At 35.6% G+C, this 26,330-nt stretch overlaps 1 protein-coding gene across 1 annotated transcript in view; it reads right to left on the reverse strand.

Moving 5' to 3' along the window:
• The window catches only part of LOC128742721 (receptor-mediated endocytosis protein 6 homolog), a 73,258-nt gene extending 47,165 nt beyond the window's left edge, over nucleotides 1–26,093 (reverse strand). The window contains exons 1-2 of the mRNA XM_053839167.1: nucleotides 25,841–26,093; nucleotides 22,706–25,759 (exon numbers count right to left, since the gene is read on the reverse strand). Of these exons, the coding sequence (XP_053695142.1) occupies nucleotides 22,706–25,759; nucleotides 25,841–25,987 (3,201 nt within the window). The 5' untranslated portion in view covers nucleotides 25,988–26,093. The remainder of the gene's footprint in view (nucleotides 1–22,705; nucleotides 25,760–25,840) is intronic.
• Between the last annotated feature and the right edge of the window lie 237 nt (nucleotides 26,094–26,330).

Raw genomic sequence — 26,330 nt, forward strand, 5'->3', positions numbered from 1 at the left:
TGAAACTCTAAAGTCGACAATGAACCGAAAAAATGTAAAATAAACATAGGGTAAGTTTTAACTTATGGTGAACACCCCAGTAAACTATTTGGTTTGTATATCTCGATTGCAACTGAGATATACGAAATCATATATGAACGAAAAAGTTATATTTCACACCGTATAAGAACATATATGACCAAAGTGGAGGCAATATACGTGCGAAAATTTTTACAATCTATACCTATAAAAAAGGATTTCTATCTGTCTGTCTGTCTGTATGTTCCTTATAGAATCGAAAACTACTGAACCAATCGGCGTGAAAATTTGCATGTAGAGGTTTTTGGGGCTAGGAAAGGTTTTAGTGATTGTTAGAGACCCCTCCCCCCATTAAAAGGGGGGGCTCCCATACAAATGAAACACAAATTTCTGCATAACTCGAGAACTAATCACGCAAATAGAACGAAATTTGGGTATGTGGGTGCTTTTGGTGACAAGAATTCATTCTATGGTAAATTGAGACCCCTCCACTCTTTAGAAGGGGAATTATGGCTCCTCTACCCTTTAAGAGGGGGGGCTTCCATAAACTGAAATACAAATTTCCTCATAACTCGAGAACTAATCAAGCAAATGGAACCAAATTTGGCATATGAAGGTTTTCGAGGACAAGAATAATTTCTATGGTGAAATAGGACCCCTTCCCACTTTAAGAGGGGGGCTCCTGTACAAATGAAAAATAAATTTCCACATAGCTGGAGAACTAATCAAGCAAATGGAACCAAATTTAGCATGTGAAAGTTTTCGAGGGCAAGAATATTTTCTATGGCGAATAAGGACCCCTCCTCACTTTAAGAGGGGGGGCTCCTATACAAACGAAATACAAATTTCCTCATAACTCGAGAACTAATCAAGCAAATGGAACCAAATTTGGCATGTAAGTGTTTTTGGAGACAGGATTTTTTTCTATGATGAATTAGGACCCCTCCCCAATTTAAGAGGATGAACTTCCATACAAATGAAATGCAAATTTCCTCTTATCTCGAGAACTAATCAAGCAAATGGAACCAAATTTTGCATGTGAGAGTTTTAGATGGCAGAAATTTTTTCTATGGTGAATTACGACCCCTCCCCCTTTTAAGAGGGGGGGGGGTCCCATACAAATTGAATACAAATTTCCTCATAACTTGAGTACTAATCAAATAATGGAACCAAATTTGGCATGTGGGGCTTTTAGGAGGCAGAAATTTTTTCTCTGATGAATTAAGACCCCTCCCCTGATTAGGAGGGGGGCTCTCATACAAATGAAATTCAAATTTCCTTATAACTTGAGAACTAATCAAGCAAATAGAACCAAATTTGGCATGTGGGAGATTTTGGAGTCTTGAATTTATTTTACGATAGTTAGAGCCCTCTCACCCCTGTTGTAGGGGGATATGGACTCTCATACAAATAAAACAAATATTTTTGCGAGACTCAAAAACTAATCGAACTCGAGAAATTCGAGACTCTTCCATAAAACATTAGTCAATAACAAGACTACAAAAACTATCTATAGTAACACTAGATCATTCAGGACGAGACGGCCGTGAGTGTTGCCGGCGACCCGCCGTCGGAAGCGCCGCCCACTGGGGGGAGGCAACTTCCCGCAGAAATCACTATTGTCGAGGTTTGTTTGTTTTCCTAGGTCTACCTGGGTTTCCTGGAACGAGCGACAGCGAGTAAGGAGAGGATCGCGAAATGGTACTTCTCACAAAAAAATTTTCCGTGAAATCATACTTTCCGCTTAAAGTTTTTCGCAAAATAATATTCGGCGAAATGTTGTACAATCATGGCGAATATTACTATCCGCTTTCTGGCTATGCAATGAGGGGACAGAGGAGTTGTTTTCTACTTTAGTGTGAGGGAAAATTGTAAATTTGTATATTAAACTACCCATTCCTGGTAACTAATAAGCATTAACATAAGCAGCAAATCAGCGTATCTGGCATTTTATAATGTACGTTGTTGTATATTAGCTTTTTGACTGCATAGGTGTTGTAAATTGGCATCCAAAATTGTATTCAAATTCTTCGTGTCGGTAATTAGCTGTAAATTAGCATTGTCAGCACTATAAGAAGGTTATCAGTAAAGTAACTGTATATTTTGCCAAAATAGCATTTAGGTAGCATTTAAGGCGACTTAAATGCTTATAGGCCTACATTTGAATAGCATTGGTGATGCTTATTGGTTACCTGGGATGCTTTCATAGTTACGTAACTGCCAAAATGAATCATCTAAGGTTGAACTCCTCAGTAACTTGCAAAACTCGAGATTGTGACAAAGATTATCCGAGATTCATGATTTATGTACAACACAGATTAATTTGTGGCAATACGAGATTTGTCGGGTCAGCTAGTTATTTATAATTCCATCTTGCATTTTATACAGCGGTTTGTATAATACGCAACTTAATACTCCTGAATATATGATGCAGATGTAACTTAGTATTGCAATCATCTGTACTACTTTATAATTTACAGTCATGAGCGTGTATGAGGACACGCACGACCGCAAAGCAATTTATTGTTCATTTTGTTTTGACATACTCTAGTCAGTATGCAATTCCGATGTAAAATTGACATGCATACAATTTAATGTGAACTTTTCATTACGATCTTGTGTTATTTGGGCCTTTACCTATAATCGACATAAATTTAACATGTGTAAATGAGACATAAATTTAACATGTGTAAATTCTCTTCGTGCTTCCTCTCTTCCGCTTATCGCGGCGATGCAAATGCACTTGAATGGATTCATTCTGCATGAAACGGTTGCTGGCGTTATTTGCTAGCTATTGGTAACAAAAAATTGCATTGGAATGCATTCATGTTGCCGTAGTAAACGCAAGAGAGGAGACACAAAGAGAATCCCTCATTTACGCATAGGCCTCTTTCACATGTTGCGCGAGATTTTCAATAAGCATAGGTCCATGAAGTAATTTGCGGTTTCGTCACTAACGAGAATGACATTAACTGCGGCTCGTTTATGTAGGAGTGAGTTATGGGGAGCGAAGAGTGGAGGAGAGGATCCGGGAGTTTGATATTTGATGTTTTTGATATTATTCCTTCCTACTTCAAACAGCCTCACCGAGGGCCCCAGCTAATCTCAAAAAATCTTTATATGTGTGCGTGGTGGAATACTTCATTATACGGCTACAGATGAAAAAATATCGCCAGTAGTAACCTGATCAGGAGGGCATAACAAAATTATAACTGATATTGTTATTTTTTGACCGATTTTTTGCTAACAACGGCTGTTATAAAGTAGCCACTGTAAGTGGTTAAAATAACTCAAATTCTAACAAAACTGTTAGCAGTTATAGCAAAAATATAACAAAGTTTATTATGTTTTGAACAAAATTGTATCAAAATTTGTTACGATATTTCCAACAAATTTTGTTAAAATATAGCAAAAGCTTCTTTACCTCTGTCTGCTATATCGACATTTTCCCGGCCTATTGTTAAAAATAGTACAACTATTTATCGGGAACATTTACAAATAGCAACAGAAAAACTTTCACACATTTTTTCATTTTCGAAAACCGCACCCTTTCCGTCGGAATTGAACTCACGACATACCATGATGCCATCGTCTTAACCACTGTACCAGAACTACTCTTGAATGAAGGTAGTTTAAATGCTCATATGATTTGATCGATAGCTTATCTTAGGTTGCCAGTTTTCGCTGTTCGGGCTGTCTGTAAATAGATCTCTTTTGGTACGAGCCCGTGATCGAATCGAATCCGTTTTATCAGTATTGCACTATTTTGACAGTGTTGCAGGATGTGTTTTCAAACATACCAGAAAATAAATTGAAGTGAACCTGACTGTTCAAACTTTTTTTTAAGTGACTTTTATATTCCAGGTTCTGATTCTATAGGTGTTATTGCTGATTTTGGTAGAAACCACCTGTGGCTGGTTAAAAACAATTATGAACCTAATTATTTTAGTGATGCGTGGAAGAAAATTTTCTCAATTATACGAGGTTTTGTTAGTAAAGGATTGGAGAAAACACTGGTTGCTTTTAAATTTTGTAAACAAGACGTAAACCGAGCAAAAAAACTAAAACATTTTATTCTATCGTTAATTAATTTTGTCATAATGTGTTTGCACGATTACGTTTTGTTCCAAGCATCTACCAACAAAATAAAAGTTTGAGAGATTTTCTTTTTAATCCTAATACAATACTATGGTCGTAGCTTTGGAAAAAATGGAAAAATGGAAAAAAATCTAGTTTGCTCATATTTAAGATTCCACAACAATTCAAAATTAACTCTTTCGTTTATTAAAACAAAGGTTTTTGCCTTTCTACTATATATATATATTTATAGAAAGTATAAAGGTATAGAAATCACTTGGAAAACCGGAAATGGAAAGAAGGTCCTGCGGGCCGAATGTCATATACCATTCGACTCAGTTTCGAAAACTGAGCATTTTCTGTGTGTGTGTGTATGTGACGCTTTTAATCTCACTCACTTTTCTCGGCTGATGGCTGGACCGATTTTAATGTTCTTAGTGTCAAATGAAAGGTCTAGGTGTCCCATAGGTCGCTATTGAATGTCATACTGATCGGTTCAAAAGTTATGTATAAAAATACGAAAAATATGGGACTTCATCATCTCATAGGTCCCTTAACCGATTTGAACAAGATTGATTGCATATGAAAGAGGAGCCTTGCAAACCCTTAACTTCCAAATTTCATGACGATTGGACTTGTAGTTTGAAAATTACATAAAGAAATGTGAAAAAATAGTATTTAAAACCATTGGCGGAACTAGCGCTCACTTCTGGGGGGGCTATAGCCCCTGGCATTTTTTCGACCATTTTATTTCTTTGGCATATTAAGATTAAATGTACATTGATGCATAGGAACTTTAAGTTGTGATGCATATAAAAATTACTCTTAGGTTTTTAGTATGTTAAGTTATCTAACTATAGTTTTTTCTTAAATTTAAAAATCCAGCTTAAATTTTCTAGGGGGGGCTTAGCCCCCTAGCCCCCCCCCCCCCCCCTAGTTACGCCAATGTTTAAAACATATTTTTGAAACATATAACCATTAATTCAATGAAAAACATCACACATTTTATTATTATTTGAAAATTACTGCTGAGATCTATCAAACGAAACCGAGTTATTTAAAATCGGACGGTGTGAAATCAAAACAAATATTGATTGTATGCAATGTGTGTGATGTATGTGTGAATGTATGTATGTATGTATGTATGTATGTATGTATGTATGTATGTATATATGTATATATGTATGTATGTATGTATGTATGTATGTATGTATGTATGTATGTATGTATGTATGTATGTATGTATGTATGTATGTATGTATGTATGTATGTATGTATGTATGTATGTATGTATGTATGTATGTATGTATGTATGTATGTATGTATGTATGTATGTATGTATGTATGTATGTATGTATGTATGTATGTATGTATGTATGTATGTATGTATGTATGTATGTATGTATGTATGTATGTATGTATGTATGTATGTATGTATGTATGTATGTATGTATGTATGTATGTATGTATGTATGTATGTATTGATTTCAGATTTCAATTGTCATTTTGTTCACTTGCTGTTACTCACAATTGTACAAGAAAAGCAAAAAGCGAAGAAAAGCAGTTAATTTAAGCATGTAGGTATAGTGGTGTATAGGATTAAAAATACTAGTGAGTTGATTTTTCCAAATAAATTTATACAAATTTCAAACAAATTTTGCGCATCAATATATGCTCTTTTTAATCAATAGATGATAGAGCTTAGAAATGTTATATGAAAAATAGAAAGTAAACGTTGCACGGTAGTAATTTTGTAAGATTTGTTTTCGTTAGTGACATTTTAAAGGACAGAGGTCTTATGTCATGTATCATATTTTAATAAATAAATCGAAAATGACAAGCACTGGAAATCATATCAATCATATTTCCTATTCTCAAGCATGTTTATGGCGCAGCTTTTGCACTATTTTTCGACCTCATCTTGTTTTCCTAACCCTCTTACATTGTAAAAACGATGCGATGAAGCTAATGACTATCTTTTCATGAAAGTACATTCAAAAGAAGCTTAAGTTTTGATTTTCATGCAAAAATAATTATCTGAAGGAGCGCCAGCTAAGAAAAAGTTCAATTTCTCTTTTTCATATCTAATGCTCTATTAAGTTATTTTTTGTAATACTGGTATATTGCAAAATTGAAGCTAAGCAAACTAATAGTAAAATTTTGAGATTAATCATTTTGCTGTCGATATCCTTTTTCTTCAAAAGCGAAGTATAATAATAATTTTTCTGAACTCTTGTTTTTCAAAGATTCTAACTTTTGAACGCATGGTATTAATATCAAAAAATCTGCTATGAACACATATTTCATATTGTCAATTAAAACAAATTTCGTATGTGGCTCTGAAGCCCGAAAGTTAAGGCCGACCGATTATAAAACTAAATAAGGTGTTACAAGTATTTACTCACCCAAGGAAAGAAAATTTAATTATTCTACGCAATACGTTGGGAATTTTACTGGCAAATAAGGATTTTGAGGAATACGGAACGGATATTTAAAAATATAGTCAAGTTAATTATACATAGATGTTCCTGAGAAATTAAATAATGATTCTTGTGGCAGTAGAAAGGCTAGGTCACGCCGCTAGGTGGATTAATTCGGGTTTTTTCAATTCGTTGTTAGAACCTAATAAAGTGCAGAAAATACCTAAAAGATGGCTTTCTAACTGCAATAGTTTATGTTTTAATATCATACACTTACTGTTGTCAGATGCTTAAAAAAATTGTTATCAAAACAACCAAAACTGTCTAAAATTGACGATAAAATTTTCTTAATGCAAAATTGATAGATATAAGAATTCGCTACATGTAATCCTTATTTCGTTCTGATTCTGATGCACTGAAACTGAACATAAAATAGGACTTAGATTACAATTTGAAATTTGAATTTCATTTGAAATTGCATATCAAATAGACATGGTATGGGATTTGATATTGGACCAAAATTTAAACTTGAAATTTGACATTAAATTGGACTTAAATTTAGAATTCAAATTGAATTCAAAATAAACATATTTGACTTGAAACAGGACTTAAAACTGAACTTTTTTTGTGGGGTGTTGAGTTGGAGCTGCCTGACAGCTTGATTTTCAAGGCTCAACTCAAGGAAGAATAAATTTTAGCTTCTATCTTGCAACAGTACTCCAGACGGACTAGCCTATGTTGGCCGGTTGAACAGTGGTTGGCCAGTACTGTCTTTAGATAGGTTTCTAAAATAAAACAAATTGACTTTAGTGCAATGTGGTTTTCCATGGTGGCTGAATATGTGTCTGAAGACGTGTGATAAGGTCGAATGAATAGGTACGTCACGTCGAGTTCTTCTTAGTTAAAAACCAAGTCAGGAAACAAATTTGAACTTGGTGGTGCTTTGTCGATTTTAAGTTACTTCATAAAATTTTAGAATTTTTAAACTTGGTCATAGCCTTTTTGAGTCTTTTATTAGCGAGTTGATGGACTGTAGCGTATTGCTGATTGGGTCTCGGTCCGGCTCGCGAGCAAGCTGAGTAGGTCACCGGACTGACATTCTTCGGTCAATTGAGCACCGTTCCTCGGACCAAGAGGACCAATATCAGCCAGGATTGCTCAGTAAGGTCTTTGTGTCATAGTTCGTCATGCGTTGTCTTGCTGTATTATGTTCGCTTTTCATTTTCATTTTTATTTTTGGCGCTTAAGGGGGTCAAGGAGATCAGGTCGCCAGAAAGAAATATCTATAACGTCCCTGCTGCGTCAAGGCAGAGAGAGGCCCGGCATCTGAGAACAATAATCGTGCCAATTAAACGGATCCTGGTCTTCGATGCCAAATGACAGTGAATAGCTCGAAACGGTGTTGAATGCAAAAACATAATGAAACTGCAGCGTATAGATGATGCAAACGCCATGCAGTTCTGTAATTGAAACGCTGTTGGGGACACATACCATACCTTGCACCCACATACCTGCTATGCAGGGTACCTGGAGTGATCCTCGCTACCAACCTCAGTTTTCCGGTCCCACCTTGTATTTTGAATCTGTTTCGATCAATTCTCCTTCCTGTCTTTCTTTGGCCACGTTCTAGTTCTAGTGATTACATGATTGTTCGTCATCAGCGTAATCTTCATCCAAAATTCTTTCCTCTGTAATGACCTGTAATACCCTCGTTGCCTCTCACACACATCAATACATTGTGGAAGACGAGGTTAAAACGAAAAAAATTAAATAAAAGAAATGGGATTTTAGTCAGTTTGTTTTGATTGTAATATTAGTTGGTAAACTTAGTTAAAAAAGGAAATTTATATATTTATAGGGGAGAGTAGCCAACAGTGAGACAACAGGAACAGTGAGTCAACGGGAATAGCTACGTCATAAAACATTCAAGATCCATGATATTTTCATGCAAAGTCAAGTTTGTGAACCTACATTGCATAATGTAGTTTCAGAAAAATTTGTTGATTTTTTAACATATTTTCCAACAAAAATTAGTTTTGGGGGGCTCAAAGTAAATTTTGTTGCAATCATTTTCAAGTGATTTTCAACAACAAAATACATATTAAATTAAAATTAAAATTACTGCATGGCATCAAATACTAATAAGAATAAATATTTGAAAAAATATAACAATCGAATTGTTTGCTAACTACGCTACTTCACTATTTTTCATAAAACATTCCTATTGGCAACGGTGAGACACAGAGTCGTGGGTGACACTGAGACATAACTTTTGCCATGCAAATTTTTTCAAATTTTTTTTTGTGTTCAATTGCAAATCAATCCATAGGAATTGACTGTAAATGAATTCTGAAGTGCCAGTTAAAAGTCAGATGTCCAAGATTTGTCCTTTATATGAGCATAAATGTATGTGTGAAAATAATCGGTATTTTCAATCATACCCATAATAATGTATGCTTTATAGACACAATAAACAACACGACACAATAAACATGTTCTTTATTACCCAAAAATATGGTTTAAATCGATTTCAAATTGGTGTCTCAGTATGCAATACTCGTTGTCTCACTCTTCCCACCTATTGGTTAACAGTGAGACAAAATACACCTCCACGTTTGCGGTTGTAACTAATTTAGCTTATAACCAAAACGACTAAAACTTTTTTCAAGTAACTAGAAGGATGCACCTTTCAAATAGATTGAAGAGCGCGTTGTTAGCTATCATCAAAAAAAAATTTTTGGAAAAAAAGTGTCACTGTTAGACGTCTCTCCTCTATATATAAAAATATTTTATTATCATATTAAAATAAGTAAAATTTGGATAAGTAAAATATTATAAGTAACATATAATAATCAATAAATTATTAAAAAAAACAAAAAAACTGGTGGTCTGGTCGACATGCGAATGCGAGACAGTGTTCTTCAACTCTAGATCCCAAGAATCACTGAAGTCAACTTGCATGGATATAGAATCGTATAAACACCGCCCACATAAGAGACTAAACAGAGTCAGAATAAAACTAAAAGAAAGGAAAAAAAGAAAGGGAAAAAAATAAAAAGACTCCTATTTAGCTCCCACTCCCATCCGCGAACCGGAAGTACGCGTCCAAAGGCTGGATCCACCAAGCCCAGGAAGATAGGACTTGGAATTGAACTTGAAATTTTTCTTGAAGTTAGGCTGGTATTGCATGTAAAATTTGGCTTGAAATCAGATTTGAAATTCTGTTTCTGTTCCTGTTTGCAGCACGAGGTGTGGCAGTTAGAGCCAAATCTGTCCAAGGCTGAGAGAAGGTGGTTGTGATAATGATAAAAGAGTCCGTGCGGACAACGCTAGTGCCATAATGCGTTGGTGATGATGAATTAATGAGGAGGAAGAAGAATGACAGAACTTGACTCTTTCCATCCCCGCTATAATTGTACAAGCAATAACAATGACTGTACTTATCTTGAAATTCTCCTTCCTTTTGTTTATCTGCTTCTCTGCCTGTGTCAGTCTTGTGGTACCTGTATATTCGTAATAACTTAAGGCCTACGTTGACTTCACGTCGTCCGTTCCAACGTCTTCAACCTGTAGCTGATCCCTCGTTGCCCCCACGACAACGTTAGGCTCGTCGTGAGGAGCAACGACCGAAATCAGACAACGAAAAAGAGAAGAAAAAGAGAAGAGGGAAAATTTTAGTCAACATGTTGACATGTTGCAATTTTCGGGTTAGTAATATTACGAGAATTCTATGTCTGTCCATCACCTATACTACTACCGTCTAACTACTCGCTAGGATGGACGCTACTCATGTCTCCAACTACCCATGTCATCACGGTCGGCAACCCAGCGCAGCACTGTTCTACCACCTAAGCTCATTAAAAGCCACAGCCGCTTGTTTATCTACCATCTTTGCAGTATTGTAGCTGTTGGCGTTAATTTTCGAATATTTTGTGCGGAATATTATTCAAGAGCAATATTATCGCTCAGAACTATCGAAAAACTACTTGAACTTCCGAAAAATAGAGCAGATGCGATATAATGGGGACTGGTACTCGCTCGTATTATTCCCGGTGGCAGTAATTGCCTATTTGTAGCGGAAGTCAACCGATTTGTCGGTATGCTCTTCAGACCGTGGTCAAATCGAAGCAATTCTGTAACTAAGAAAGGATGAGGTGGATCAAGTAGAACTTCACTTGGAGATATGTATATATGCCCTGTTAAGTCTTAAGTGCAAGCTGTTACTGAAGCAAGACTTAATAAGATGTTAACGAAGTTTATAATTCTGTGAGAATGGTATTGAATCGAAAAAATCCTCATACCATGGCCATATATTATGTACTATGACCATATTTTAGGAAGTGGGAATGACGGTATATTGAGGACAGCCCTTCGCTATCGCTTGAATCAGCCAGAGAATCGAATACCTGTTTTTACTTGAAGAGCTATACTCTAAAAATATTTAGTTAGAAGTGGAATTCCAGTTGAAGTCTGCCAGGATTGGGCAATGGACAGAACAAAATGCATATCGAGGCTATAAAGCTTTTCGAGAGATCCATTGAGTCCGACCACGACGACAGCAGCAAGAATGGAGAATGGAGCAGGCCGCCGGTGAGTTGCCACCGACTTGATGGACTCTCCGACAGTAGCTCATCAGCATTAGGAGGGTCTTTGGGAGATAAACAGCGTCATTCATGATAATTTTATATTGTTAGTTGAATACCGTTAACGCGGTTAGTCACAAGACATGCAAATCATTCTAATAAAGGAGGGCAATGAGAAAATAACAATAATAATTATAATTAATTACATCCAAAACAATACAATAGAGGTGACAGTAACAACACCGATAGCAATATTAGTAATAATAGTAATAACATAGGAAACTGACACAGGAAACACAGCTACTGACTATAAATTCCTGCCCAATAATAATTGTAGTTTGGCAGCATAGGTCTAAGAAAAAATTCCGACTCATCATAGAACACTCAAACATATATTCATTCATACCTATACACCCATGCACACTCATACATGCGTATATATACACATGTATACATGTACGTGTGTGTATATTTTTCAGTGCTGTGCTGTTCATAATCGCATAACAGCCACAAATTCTATGGCAATCCCATAGAAAATGTCTCGATTACGCAAATAAAGACATCACATCATTTTTGAACACTCGTTCGTTCTAACCAGGGATGGTTCGATCACTTTGACTCAATTTTCATTCATTTGACAGTACCGCCTCAGCCGAGCCAAATATGACAATTATTTATGGGACATTTGTAGAACTAGTTCTAATCTACCATTTTTCTGAACAAAGTTTTGCATGAATCTTTTGTAGTTACGGTGCTACAACGCTAGTAACTCATCAGTGACTAAATGAACGTTCATTTAGTCACTAATAAGATACTAGCATTGTAGCGCCGTAACTACAAAAGATACAGCAAAACTTTATTCAGCAAAATTATAGATAATAACCTGTTCTACAAATGTCCCATTTTTTTTTGTATGGACTCATCACTGCGACCAGTATCGATCTATTGTGATATCGCCCGGGTGTTTGCTGTATGACCTGCGCTGCTTTCTTTGCTATAATCGCCATTGAGTGAGCGATATGCTTATTGAATTTCATGCGTGCTTGTGTGTAATTGGGTTTTACCCTTCTTTCAATGCTTTCTCTACTTTACCCACCTTGTTCCACATTATAGCGCTGTCCCCAATTATAGCCATCCCTGGCACAGCACACCAGTGAATTTAACTATAAGCACTGACGAACTGACATGACACATAGAAGAAAATCCTTTAAAAACCATCGTCCTACACATTTTGCTTGCACACTAGCACCCTCTGTTATGCATGTCGCGGAGTAGCTTGCATTTGCACGGTTTTATGCTGTAGGGTTTTTACATTTGTATGGTTTTATACTGAAATCTCGAAGCAACACTCGCGCGCAGCGGTGAGGTCATGTTGCGAAACATGCTTTTTTGAAAAATGAGTGGTTTTTTATTGGACGATGGAATTTACGCGAGTGTCTCGTCTGTTTGTCTGTGCTATAAGGGTCTCATTTTGCACTGTCAATAGGCCTTATCGGGATAACATAGAATTCAGCATTAAGGAAGGGTAAATGAGGGGCCTGAGAATAAACCCATACTAAAGTCGCTTTGAACATCGAATGGCCTGATTCTACTAAGATTCGAACCCACGACCATTCACTTGCCAAAGCAGACTCGGTAACCTTGCGGCTACAGAGCCCCTCAAATGTCCCATATATAACTTTGTCATATTTGGCCCCGTTAAGACGGTACTGTCAAATGAATCAAAATTGAGTTAAAGTGATTGAATCATCCCTGGTTCTAACTAGCGATAAATTTTGATTTTCCTGAGTAAGTCAAAAACTCATGAATGGTGGGTAGGATTTGGTTTCAGTTTTCTTGAGAAATTTCAGTGCATACCAGCATTTCATCTAGGGAACTGAGTAAGCCCTCCCGGTGCTTCGGCCTAAACGGACTTGATTTAAAATCAGATCCGTTTATTTCCGCTCCATTCCGCATTACGAGACACATGCTACACGTAAAGGTAAATTGTGCAATACTGCATACTACACATAGGGCAGAAACACCGGTTTTAGCCATAGTACCCGTTTTGGCCATACTTGAGTTTAACTGTTAATTGTGAAATTATATGGTCAATAGCACAAGTTTAAACTAAAATAAATCAAATTCTTGATATTTCTCCACATAATTTGCCTAAAAACTAATCCATGAGAATTAATATCCTATCAGGAAAGCAGAAAAAAATTGACCTCTACTAAATTCCCACATAATCTATTGTCAGCATAGTATGAAAGCAATTTTCAATACATAATAACTTTTATCCAAAATTATTTATTTTTCATTGGTTTTCACATCTGGTATAATGGGTTATTTAACAAATCATCGATCTTTTAATAAACGTAAAATAGTCTTTTTTCTTAAAAAAAAAGACGTTTAATCATAGGAGGCCAAAAACATTCACTGTTCCGCTTTTGGCCATCTGTCAAACCGATTTCAAGTTTCACGTGCTCGTTTTCGCCATACGTTATTTAGTTCTGAAATCTTGATTGTGGTTCATCAACAATTATTCCGTTTTTACCACTGGAAGACAGTAAGTACTATATTCATTGATTTATGAATAAGGTGACTGATCATTTGATATTTTTGTTGAAGATTGCATACGATTCGATGGCGTCATCCAAAAACATTGCCAGTCAGGCATATAATGAAAGTACACTTCAGCCCTGTATTGAGGATACATCAACAACTTCGGTATACGCGGCCTGCCAAAAATGCGGTATTCCGAGGTCTACAATTCGATACCGCATGAGTGGAAAGTGGCAGAAAAGCACAACACGGGGTCTCGGAACGGTACTTTCCCAAGCGGAAGAGGAAAAGATTGTTGCCTGGCTCATTGAAATGCAACGACGCGGTTTTCCAGTACAGCGCCGTAATTTGTTGTACAAAGTGAAGGGTTTTCTAAATGAAAACCCTCGTGTACTCCATTAAAAAACAATTGTCCTGGTAGATTCCACATTGTATAAAATATTCACATTTTTGTTAACATTCGTATACGTTAGGCAGGAAATGGTTCTTGTGTTTCATGACCCGTCATACTCCTGAAGCTGTAATATCAGCTATTGTTTTGATCTTTTTTCTAGAAAACCAATTTGTAAGTCTTGCGAAAGTAATGAGGGCGTTAAATATCCGGTTGCAATACTGGTACGATGCAATTTTGTATTAAAAAGATGACTCATTCAGTAAAATAGATTACCCGGTACATTTATCATGTTTTGCGACACTTTTTCAGCAGGGTGGCCAAAATAGGAACACAGAGTGGCGAATGCTAGAACAATATGGCCAAAATAGGAACCCACCAGAGATTTTTCATTCGATAAAAATTAAAACAAAAAAGTATATTTTCCTCACATCAACTAATACAGTATGAAGATTACAGCGGAAATTACCTATTGATGATATTAAACTTATTTAGTTTAGTCGGTTTTGATGGAAAAGGATCGATAACGTTGAATGTTTGACAAACTATGGCCAAAACTGGTGCTTTTACCCTATATCCAACTTAAACTATATTACATTCTACATGCGGAACTGAGATTTAGGTCGGTTAGCCGAGATATGAAATTACAAGAAAAGGTATGGCACGTGCCCCAGTGTGTGTCCCAGGCACACTAGTGATGATATGTAACATTTTTAGTAGTGCCCAAAGCCCTATTGCTCCTATATAACTCAATAAGTTATAACTATCAGAATCTGTTACAAACTTGAAACTTTTGTTTTCATTTACTGATCAGTTTATTTCCGATTTGTAACACAATGTGTTATAAATATCAGAAGGTGTTATAAATTTGATGTTATCTTGTTATGCCCTCCTGATCGGGATACCTGTTACAGTTACAACACAGAGTTACAATTCATATAATGTTAATTGCCGTGCCTAAATCTTAACCTTCCTAATGCATTAGAAAAAAGTTATATATTATGCATTAAGGGTCGAAAACGACCCAAGTTTTGAAATTGCTCTCATTCATCCATTTTCAATCCAAATTTCGTTTTCTTTACCTCGTTTGAAAGCTATGGCCAAAAACTAGCACCCAAGGTATGTTGGGGAATATTTGTTGACTGATGGCCACTTTTGCGTCGGTTCCGGAACACCCACGAACATTTTTATGTTTTGAGATAATTCATTTTGTGGCACATCAAATCACATTGGCTTGACAAAATAAGATTAATGGAAGGGCAATGGGAACATTTTGGACCCAAGCGGCCAAAAACATACATACGGTACCCGGTTTTTGAGGACAATTTTAAATTTTAGGATGATTTATCTTGCGACACGTCAAATTACATCAGCTTGATAACGTAAGACTATTGAAAGTATAATAAAGACATTTTGAAGGCAAATGGCTACATCAGCATTGGTCCCGGAACATCCGGTACCCGGGTTTTGGGGCCATTTTTGTATTTTAGGATAACCCATCTTGCGACACATCAAATCACATCGGCTTGATTAAATAAGACTGATGAAAATAAAATAAGGTCATTTAGAAGCCAAATGGCCATTTTACCATCGGTTCTGGAACATCCGGTACCTGGTTCCGCGGGATATTTTTGGATTATGAAATAATTCATCTTGCGGCACATCAAATCACAACGCCTTGATCAAATAAAACAGTTCCAAGAGCTATGGGGACCATTTGAAGACATATGGCCATTTCATCATCGGTTCCGGAACATCGGGTGCACGGTTTATGAGAACATTTTTGGATAGAATAATTCATCATGCGCCACATCAAATTACATTGGCTTGATGAAATAACACTAATGGAAGTACAATGGAAAAATTTTGGAGCCAAAATTACCATTTCATCATCGGTTCCGGACTATCCGGTATCCGGGTTTTGGGGATATTTTTGGATTACAGGGTAATTCATATGCCCCAAGTTACCCGTTTTACGGTTCATTATAAATGCCGGGTACCGGATTATATGCGGCTGACGCCCCATTATACTTCCATTGTTGTTATTTTATCAACGCGATGTGATTTGAGGTGCCGCATGGTGAATTATCTCAAAAGCCAAAAATGTCCCCCAAAACTGGTACCGGATGACCCAGTACCGATGGTAAAGTGGCCATTTGGCTTCTAAATGACATTGTTTTACTTCCATCAGTCTTATTTTATCAAGCCGATGTGATTTGATATGTCGCATTATGAGTTATCCTAAAATACAAAAATGTCCCCAAAAACCGGGTACCTGATGTTCCAGGACCAATGCTGATGTGGCCATTTGCCTTCAACATGTGTTTATTATATTTTCAATAGTCTTATGTTATCAATGTGATGAAATTTGACGTGCCGCAATAGAAATCATCCTAAAATTCAAAAATGGCCTAAAAAACCAGGTACCGGATGTTCCGTAACTGATGGGAAAGTGGCCATTCGGATCCAAAATGTCCCCATTGTACTTCCACTAGTCTTATTTTATCAAGCCAATGTGATTTTATGTGCCGCAAAATGAATTATCTCAAAATATAAAAATGTTCCCCGGGACCTGGTAGGGGGTGTTCCGGAACCGTCGCAGAAGTGGCCATCAGTCAACAAATATTCCCCAACATACCTTGGGTACTAGTTTTTGGCCATATCTTTCAAACGAGGTAAAGAAAACGAAATTCGGATTGAAAATGGATGAATGAGAGCAATTTCAAAACTTGGCTCGTTTTCGACCCTTAATGCATAATATGTACCCGATCAGGAGGGCATAACAAAATTATAACTGATCCTGTTATTTTTCGACCGATTTTTTGCTAACAACGGCTGTTATAATTTAGCTACTGCAAGTGGTTAAAATAACTCAAATTCTAACAAAACTGCTTAGCAGTGGTAGCAAAAATATAACAAAGTTTGTTATGTTTTGAACAAAATTATATCAAAATTTGTTACCGTATTTCTAACAAATTGTGTTATAATTTTGATAAAACAAAAACTTCTTTACCTCTGTCTGCTATATCGACATTTTCCCGACCAATTGTCAAAAATAGTACAACTATTTATCGGGAACATTTACAAATAGCAACAAAAAAAGATTTTCACACATTTTTTCAATTTCAAAAACCGCACCCTTTCAGTCGGAATTGAACTCACGACATACCGCACACGATGCCATCGTCTTAACCACTGTACCAGAACTACTCTTGAATGTAGGTAGTTTAAATGCTCATATGATTTGACCGATAGCTTATTCTGTCAGTTGTAAGTTTTTGCTGTTCGAGCTGTCTATAAATAGATCTCTTTTGGTACGAGATTGTGATCAAGAAAAAGAAATCGAATCCGTTTTATCAGTGTTGCACCGTTCTGACAGTGTTGCTCGAAGTGCTTTCAAATATACCAGAAAATATATTGAAGTGAACCTGGCCATTCAAACTTTGTTTTTAAATGAGTTTTATATTTCAGGTTTTGATTCTATAAATGTTATTGCTGATTTTGGTAGGAACCAACCACAGTAAAGATTAAAAACAATTATGAACCTAATTATTTTAATGATGCGTGGAAGAAAATGTTTCTCAATTATACGAGGTTTTGTTAGTAAAGGATTGGAGAAAACACTTGTTGCTTTTAAATTTTGTAAACAAGACGTAAACCGAGAAAAAAACTAAAACATTTTATTTTATCGTTAATTATTTTTTTCATAATGTGTTTGCTCGATTACGTTTGGTTCCAAGCATCTACCAACAAAATAAAAGTTTGAGAGATTTTCTTTTTAATCCTAATTCGTTGTTCGTTTCAATTCGTTGTTAGAACCTAATAAAGTGCAGAAAATACATAAAAGATGGCTTAACAGGAGCGGCATTTTACATCGAGTATATTTTTAACTGCAATAGTTTATGTTTTCATTTTATATACTTGCTGTTGTTGGATGCTTAAAAAAATTGTTATCCAAATAAACAAAAAAAGTCTAGAATTGACAACAAAATTTTCTTAATGCAAAATTGATAGATATAAGAATTCGCTACATGTAATCGTTATTTCGTTCTGATGCACTGAAACTGAACACAGAAAACTGAACAACTGAATAGGACTTAGATTGCAATTGCACTTGAAATTAGACACGAAATTTTACTTTGAATTTCATTTGAAATTGCATGTCAAATGGACATGGTATTGGATTTGATATTGCAAAATTTAAACTTGAAATTGGACATTAAATTCGAATTAAATTTAGAATTCAAATTGAATTCAAAATAAACATGAAATTTGACTTGAAATAGTACTTGAAATTTTACTTGAAGTTAGGCTGGTATTGTATGTAAAATTTGGCTTGAAATCAGATTTGAAATTACACATAAAATTTGCGTTAAATTTTATAGAAAATGTATGGCACGTTCCCCATTGTGTGTCCCGGGCACACCAGTGATGATATGTAACATTTTTAGTAGTGGCCAAAGCCCTAATTCTCCTATATAACTTAATGAGTTATAACTATCAAAATCTGTTACAAATTTGAAACTTTTGTTTTCACTTCCTGATCAGTTTATTTCCGATTTGTAACACAATGTGTTATAAATATCAGAATGTGTTATAAATTTGATGTTATCTTGTTATGCCCTCCTGATCGGGTAACTTTTTTTACTGTGGCTCTTCTAGATGTCGCTGAAAGCTGAAACTCCCCCACAATGCTAATTTTCCAAAGTTAGGAAAAGGCAGAAAATTTCAAGTCTCTAGCTCGTACTGTTACTGAGTATCAAGCTTTGTAAGTATGCCGATGGGTCGAAAACGACCCCAATGCACTAGGAAGGTTAAGACGGCTAAGCATCGATATCTGAGAAGTGTATTTTGGCCAGGAAAATCGCATAAATGTTGGAAGGTCGATCTATTTATATTTCATTATTTAACATATTGCAAAACTACCAAAGAAATTGAAAACTTTGAAAGCAGTTCTATCGAATCAAAACATTCAAAGTCGATATAGATATTTGGGAAAACGACTACTGTGTTTTCTGACTCATAACGAATATACGTTATATACGGGGGAGGGTCTCGAAACTCACAAACTTTGTGGTTTTTCGTTTAATTAATCATAAATTCGAATAGAGTCTGCAAATATCAACTCTATAACATAAGAAATTACATGTTTACTCCAAAAATAAAAGCATGAGAAATTTTAGAATTTCGGAAATAGGGGTGCGTTATGAGTCAGGTAACACAGTAGTAGCGGTATGTTCGCTTTCTATTTAATTTTTCCTTGAGATTTGGCACAGACAAACTTTGAACAGAATCGCAAAGAATAGAAATACAGTAGGATTTCGAATTTGGCATGGTTCGATTTTGGCATGCCTCGATTTTGGCAACAAAAGTTATCCGTTTTTGGCAACTCAAAATATTTCCGTTACAAAATATGCTTAAATATTAGTCAGTTTTCGCATACATGCTTTAAATGACGCAAAAATGATGCATTCAGTGTGTTCATGAAAAAAAGTTTGCTGTTATAGAATGTTTCGAACAATAATATTTTTTATTGCCGCAGGACTACGTCTTACCGCAGGTTGCCAAAAACTTACTTGCACCGGACGGATAGCTCTTGGCGGACTTTTCAAGCATAAAATGATTGCAATCGTTGATTAATAATTTCTAACGCATTTACATTCAATTTTTTCATATCAAAAAACCCGATTTAATCCACCTAGTGGTGAAAGGAACCTTTGTTATACGATCTTACTTGCTATTTGAGATAGAAATCGACACATCTTCTGAACATAATTCATCTATCGGTTAACGTTGCGTAGTGCGTTGGTTTACATAAAATTTTTGAAAATTGAATAAGTTTAGAAAATTTGAACAAAATAGGAACACTTAAACTTTGATAGATCTTTTTTCATGAAATTGCTGAGTAAGGGTAAGTAAGTTGTTATTAATCTGAGTAAGTGCAAATAAAAGTAAGTTGTAAGAGGAAATCTTATCCTTTAGCGTATGAATTGTCTAGTAAAGGTCTAGTTTATAGGTTTTTGAACTATGCATAGTTTCCTGTAATGCCATTCTATTTGAATCACACCAATAGAGTTTTCTTGAATAATTTTCATCAATTTTGATTAACTTTCGGTTACTCACGCTGTTGTATTTTATACAACACGTGTAGGTTTTTCAACGCCATATTGTTATAAAGTTACAAATCGTTGTTTAACTAACGTATATTCTTCAACAAACTTATTGTGAGCAAAATATCATAATTATTGAATGCATTAATAATTTAAATTGTTGGGAAAATGTATGCAGCAAAACTATCAACAAATGTAAAATGTTTAAAATGTATCTGTCTGCTGGTAGTCAAGTAATTCGGAGTCAAAATTAGGGTATTCTTTATAATCAAAGTTCTACAGTTCCTAAACAAGCAAACATACAGGTATTTCAGCAAAGTTGTGTATTTTTACTACTTGTACATTGTACATGTATTACAACATGAAAAATTGCAAAAAGAGCAAAAATAGAAAAACTGATTTTACAAATTCATATACAATACATAAGATATTTTTATCTTCGCTGCAGAGATAGAAGGTTCCTGTCTTTAGCAAAATTTCTTGTAATAATAGGCTCTATAACTTTGCAAAACACATCACAATGACAACGAAGAAAAATATTGTTACCTTTGTTATACTATAACAAAGGTTTAAAAATTGGTCGAAAAACACGAAATTGATCCGAGGCCCAGAGGGCTAAGTCACATATACCAATCGATAGGGTTCGACGATTTGAGCAATGTCTGTGTGTGTGTATGTATGTAATGATTTTTTCTATCGCCTGTTTCTCAGAGATGGCTGAGCCGAATCGTTCGCTATTACTTTTGTTTGAAAGGTGTTATAGTCTAGTAGATCACTATTGAGTTGTTTCGTGACACGATGTTTCGTTTAAAAGTTATAAGCAAAAATGTGAAAAATACGTGACACGGGTTTCTCCGAAACTACATGACCGATTTCAACGATCTTAGTATCAAATGAAAGCCCTTATTAAAGTTAAATTGTTCAGGAATTTTTAATTGAAAACAAACAAGTAGTATAAAAGTTATGCTTAAAAACCTGTTTTGACAAGGTAATAATTATCGCCTGTTTCTTAGAGATGGCCAAACCGATTTATGCGCTATTAGTCTCATTTGAAAGATAATATATCCTAATAGATCACTATTGAATGACTTTTTGATTGGACGTTTAATTTGAAAGTTATGAGCAACCGTATATACCACACCAAAATTAACAATAATATATAATGATTTTAACCAAGATAAATTACCTAATCTCAATTATTTTAATATCATATGAGAGGTTTTGACGCTACGAATATATATGCAAAATTTCATAAGAATTGGTTTTACCGGTCAAAAGATATTAATCCTCGAACACTCGCGCCAACTTTTATAACACGGTTACTCGCGCGCAAAATAGCCCCAAACCAAAGAAAACGTGTGCACTAGGGTTTTGACTGAGAAAACTTGGTTTTAGGTTTATCGAACCTTTGGAAGAGTTTCTTGAAATTGAAAGCTCTATCGTCTGGTGAAATTTAAATTTTGATTACAACAGTACAGTTACAGTACAATGTATTTATTTAGTACAATCGATAAAAAATGAACAAGTTGAAGAAAAATATTTTTAATGTAAACATAAAAAAGTAAAAAGTGGTCGATGTTGGAATTTTGGTAGACCATAGGTCGAAAAATCAGATTAACGGGTATGAAATGGGGAAGGCAAATGAGGAGCGTCCAATATAGTTGTAGCCATCCCAAGCCTCTACCTAGCGCCTCCACGTGGCAATACCTGGTAATGCTCTTTTGAGTAGCCAAGCTAGGAGGTGCGATGCTGGGTGGTTCCCGGCTGCCTGATTTCAAAACCGGGGTTTTGGACAGACGGCGGAGCCACACGACCTTGCTAATAGGTAAGCCTAATTTAGTTATTTTAATTTTTTTTTTTTCGTTTTAGCTTATGAAGCATCTCCTGCTATTTAGTAAAAACTTTGGCCAAAACGAGTTTTAATACTGCACATGGATACCAGAATGAAAAAATTAAATTAACTATTAGAAGCACTTATGGAACTTCAAAGGACGCTATTCTATTTCATACGAAGGACTGCTGGTGAGATTGTTCTATTATATACCACACTTCATTATATACCCATATATACCACATTTCCTCTTAATATCATATTATTAATAGTATTATTATTGATATCATAAATGTGGAAGGCTGGATGATGGAGTGGATTGCCAACCTGAATCCTTAAGGTCTGAAGCAAATATGGCACTTCTCAACTCAAAACAAACAAATCATCACGTGGGTTAAAGTTGGTACAGCGAAATTGATTATTACATGGAAGGATCCTAATGCTGGAAGGCGACTCTTATAACCCCGGAATGCGCACAAGTGCCTCTGCTTGTGGGTCCGCCCAATCCCTTTTGGCCCTTCTGTAACAGCATCAGTGTGAAATTCATTTGATAATCAAATTTGGATCCACTGTAATTCTACCTACATACATTGGCAAGTCCTTGAAATGATGGTGGCTTTCCCCTAATACTACTACTACTACTACCATAGGTCGACAAATCAGATTAACTAGTCTGCGGCAACTCTAATGGTAAGAATCAAATATTTATAACTATACACTTCAATACTTACCATAGAATCGCTAACGCTGGTGTGGTATCTTACATCCTTTGGTAAGCTGTGCGAAGGCGTAAATGGCATTCCTCGATCTATAGAATCATCAGCTAAACTTAACAGATTAGAAAAGGATATATTTCCGAAGAGATCAATCATCCCATTACGCCTGGAATCAAATTTAGCATTTCGCTGCTCTGAGGATAGTCGTCTGTGTTCTACCGGTGAGTCATCGTCGAAGCTATTAATGTCATATCGTTCCGAAGCACTTTGAAACACTGGATTATTCGAATTTGCATTATTATGATTGCTCAATATTGGAAAGCCGTAATCAAGCGTTTCAACGGAACGATTTACTGCAATCCTATGAGTTAATATACACTCAGCTGTTGAATTGCTCTCCTGTGCAATACACTTAGCATTATTAGAAATTTTATCCTTACTTTTGTGTAATTTGTGATAACCCATTTTTTCAACGTAGTTATTTTTAAACTTATTATCATTAATATCGCTACTACTCGATTTTACTTTGCTCTCCGAACCACTATTGGAATTATAACTATCTGTTGAACTTTGGCGATTCGGTATACAACTTGGTTGCAGGCAATTTCCAATGTTTTTACCAATTGAGTTTGAGAAAGCGTCATTTTTGGGCACTGTTTCATACGCTACGTTCCGAGAAAAATCCAATTGATTATGTGAAAGCAAATTGCAAGTGACTGTAGCTGGTGTTTGATTTGAAGTTTTTAATGCACAAAACGATACATCTATTGAAGTATTATTTGGAATAACAGGCATTTCGTTATCCCTGGAAACTAAATCAGTAGCATCGGAACGAGTAATCACACTTTGAATATCATCTACATCAACCACAGCATCAGTGCTCCATGCCGATTCAGACTGTGTTTCCATATCTATGTTCGTAATCCGTAGTTGGCCAAAGGAGTTCCCGAGCGAATTGTAATTTTGATCGCCCGGCATTAAAGGAGTAGCTGGAATCAGAGGAGTAGAAAAATTCCTTTCATTTGTTTCAATTGCTTCCGAATCTGATGCAAGAACATCGGTGCTCCATGTGTCTGAAATAATTGAAATGGTTTCATCTCCTTCAATTAGTTTCTTTATTTCAAATTTGCAAAATTTATCCTCAATATCTGATCGAGTTTTATTTAATATTTTGGTCATCTGAGGAGTTGCGAATTGTTGAACCTCTCCACCCCCTTCTGTAATTTGTGATGAAGGAGTGTCACGTCCAGATATATTGGGTGTTCCTCTACCGGATACGTTGGCAGAAATCATATCTGAGAGATTGTCGTTATCATTTTGATCTGCTTCCTCTAATTCTAAAGAGCTTGCTACTGAGTGGTTACTGTGAGCTTCACTGACTGCCTCCAAATTGTCAGAGGTATTGCCAATTGACGCATCATCTTGAGGGAGTACAAAACATTTTGGTTTTTCTCTTTCATTGTGTTCAGGAATTACTGCTTTGTTTGAACTACGTTGCATGTTCATTTGTTCAACATAAGGCTCTGTTAAATCTTTTGAATCCATTGCTACAGATAAAGTGTTCAGCAGTTCTTCTTCGGTTAGCATTTTTTTGTCTTCATTCGTTGATAGTGGAATAATAAATATTGTGTCCTCGTCATTTCGATTATTATTATTGTTGTTGTTATTATTGTTATTGCATATGTAAGATTTATTTTCCGATTCACGATAATATTGAAATGGCGAGTTATTTAAACTTCGGGCTTTTGACAAACGACTCTTCAACTTTGATTTGGGTTTGGTACCAGTGCTGTGAACCGGTAAATTATCAGTTTTTGTTTGAAACTCTGTTACTATTTCAGCAGGATCTGGCAATTGATCGAGTATTTGTTTAATTTTACTCTTTTCACCCAACGAGAATTGCATTCCATCTTGCTCAATGGTTGTTTTTAGTACTTTTATTAACGCTGTAAGTTCATTGTGTGTCGCCAGCACAATTTTACTTGAATTGTGAAGCTCAATCGATGCACTGAACTCGAAGTTTCCAGTGAACTCCTCTTGATGTAATTGTTTTAACAAGTCACTAATGCAGTTTCTATCAAATCGATTGAATAAATCCCGCAATTTATCATCGAATGGCTGATATTCAATTAATGCCAAGGCTTGCAAGATTTGTCCAATTACAATAAGGTTGAAGCGAGTATTCTCTGATATAGGTGCGTCTATAATTCCATATATATTCGGACTTAATATTGCAGGACAGATGAAATTTGTAAATATCATATCCGTTATCACTATATTAACATCTTCTTTTGGAAATTTGGCTGTGGATAAAAAATGGCACATCGATTGTGATAACCATCGCAATGCTAGCGGTAACAAACACCAATTGTCACATATTGACTTAATAAATTGCAATACAATAACATGCAATCGATTTATCATCTGCTGTTTGTAGTTTTGTAGATTTGTCGCATATTCACTGGATGTTTCATCTCCAAACATTTTTACATTTTCAGCAACGCTTTGAACTGCAATTACTCTGTGTGGATCTATTTCCAGTTTTAATTCATCTCTCATTAGAACAGACATAATTGGTTCGAATAAAACAGTCTTTAGAAAAATTCTTGGTGCGAAGGACGATTCATGGTATTTCTGATACAACCGAGTAAATGAGGATGACCCTGAACGAAGTAACCTTCTTGGATTTTCGCTTACCACGATTTGAAGTTCAATCAGCATTTGAAGTAACTTAATGATTACTTTCGCATCTTTCGAATGAATTATGCTGCCATATAACCCATTCACAATAAATCCAACGACTGTATCTATACAGTTTATTGGAATATCAGTGCGATCTGCTATTGATAAGCAATGGGCTAAAATTTCCGGCGATTCATGTATATAATTAATTAGCTCAGCAATGCTTACTGTATGTGGATACTTTATAATATTGCTTTTGTAAATATCAACAAATTTAGCGTTTGTTAACATGTTGGCTCCATTACATGATACCGATGGACTGAAATCTGGTTTTGCCAATATAAGGTTATTCAAAATTTGACGCTGGTGCGCGCAAATCCAGGCAATCTGTTGGTTATATTAAAAATTATCATTTCAATACACCCACTACCTATCAGTTTCACACAATTAGTTGTTCGAGGAACCAACCTGTAGAGTGTTGCATCCATTTTCTTCGAAGGTTTCATGCAAATGACGAACATTTTCTTTTTCATTCGTTATAAACAAATACTCGCGTCTCAACGTTTTGGCCAAATTAGCCACAGACCACAAACTTTTCGTATCTCTGGATTGCATTTCGACATACTATATTGTCAATTTACCATAACACGGAAATAAATTCATTAAAATTCTGAACTGACAAAGCTGACTGACAATCGCTGTCAACTTTTCGTTTTGGTTTTGACAGAGTTGTAGATTCGCGACATACAAAGCCAAAGTGTATTGACATTTGAAAAGGTATAGCCTGGTATCGACCTGAAAAGAATAATGGGCAAAAAGATATGCCAAGAAATGCTAAAGAAAAGATTTTCCTTTTGCGATTTCTTTACCAGTATGCACTTCACAAGAAATATTGTTTCATTTTCAGATGGCGCAGTTTTACATGCAAGTGAATTGAAATGTCACTTTTCCGTACGGA

The sequence above is a fragment of the Sabethes cyaneus genome, chromosome 3 (assembly GCF_943734655.1).
Source record: "Sabethes cyaneus chromosome 3, idSabCyanKW18_F2, whole genome shotgun sequence".
In the NCBI taxonomy this organism is placed as follows: domain Eukaryota; kingdom Metazoa; phylum Arthropoda; class Insecta; order Diptera; family Culicidae; genus Sabethes; species Sabethes cyaneus.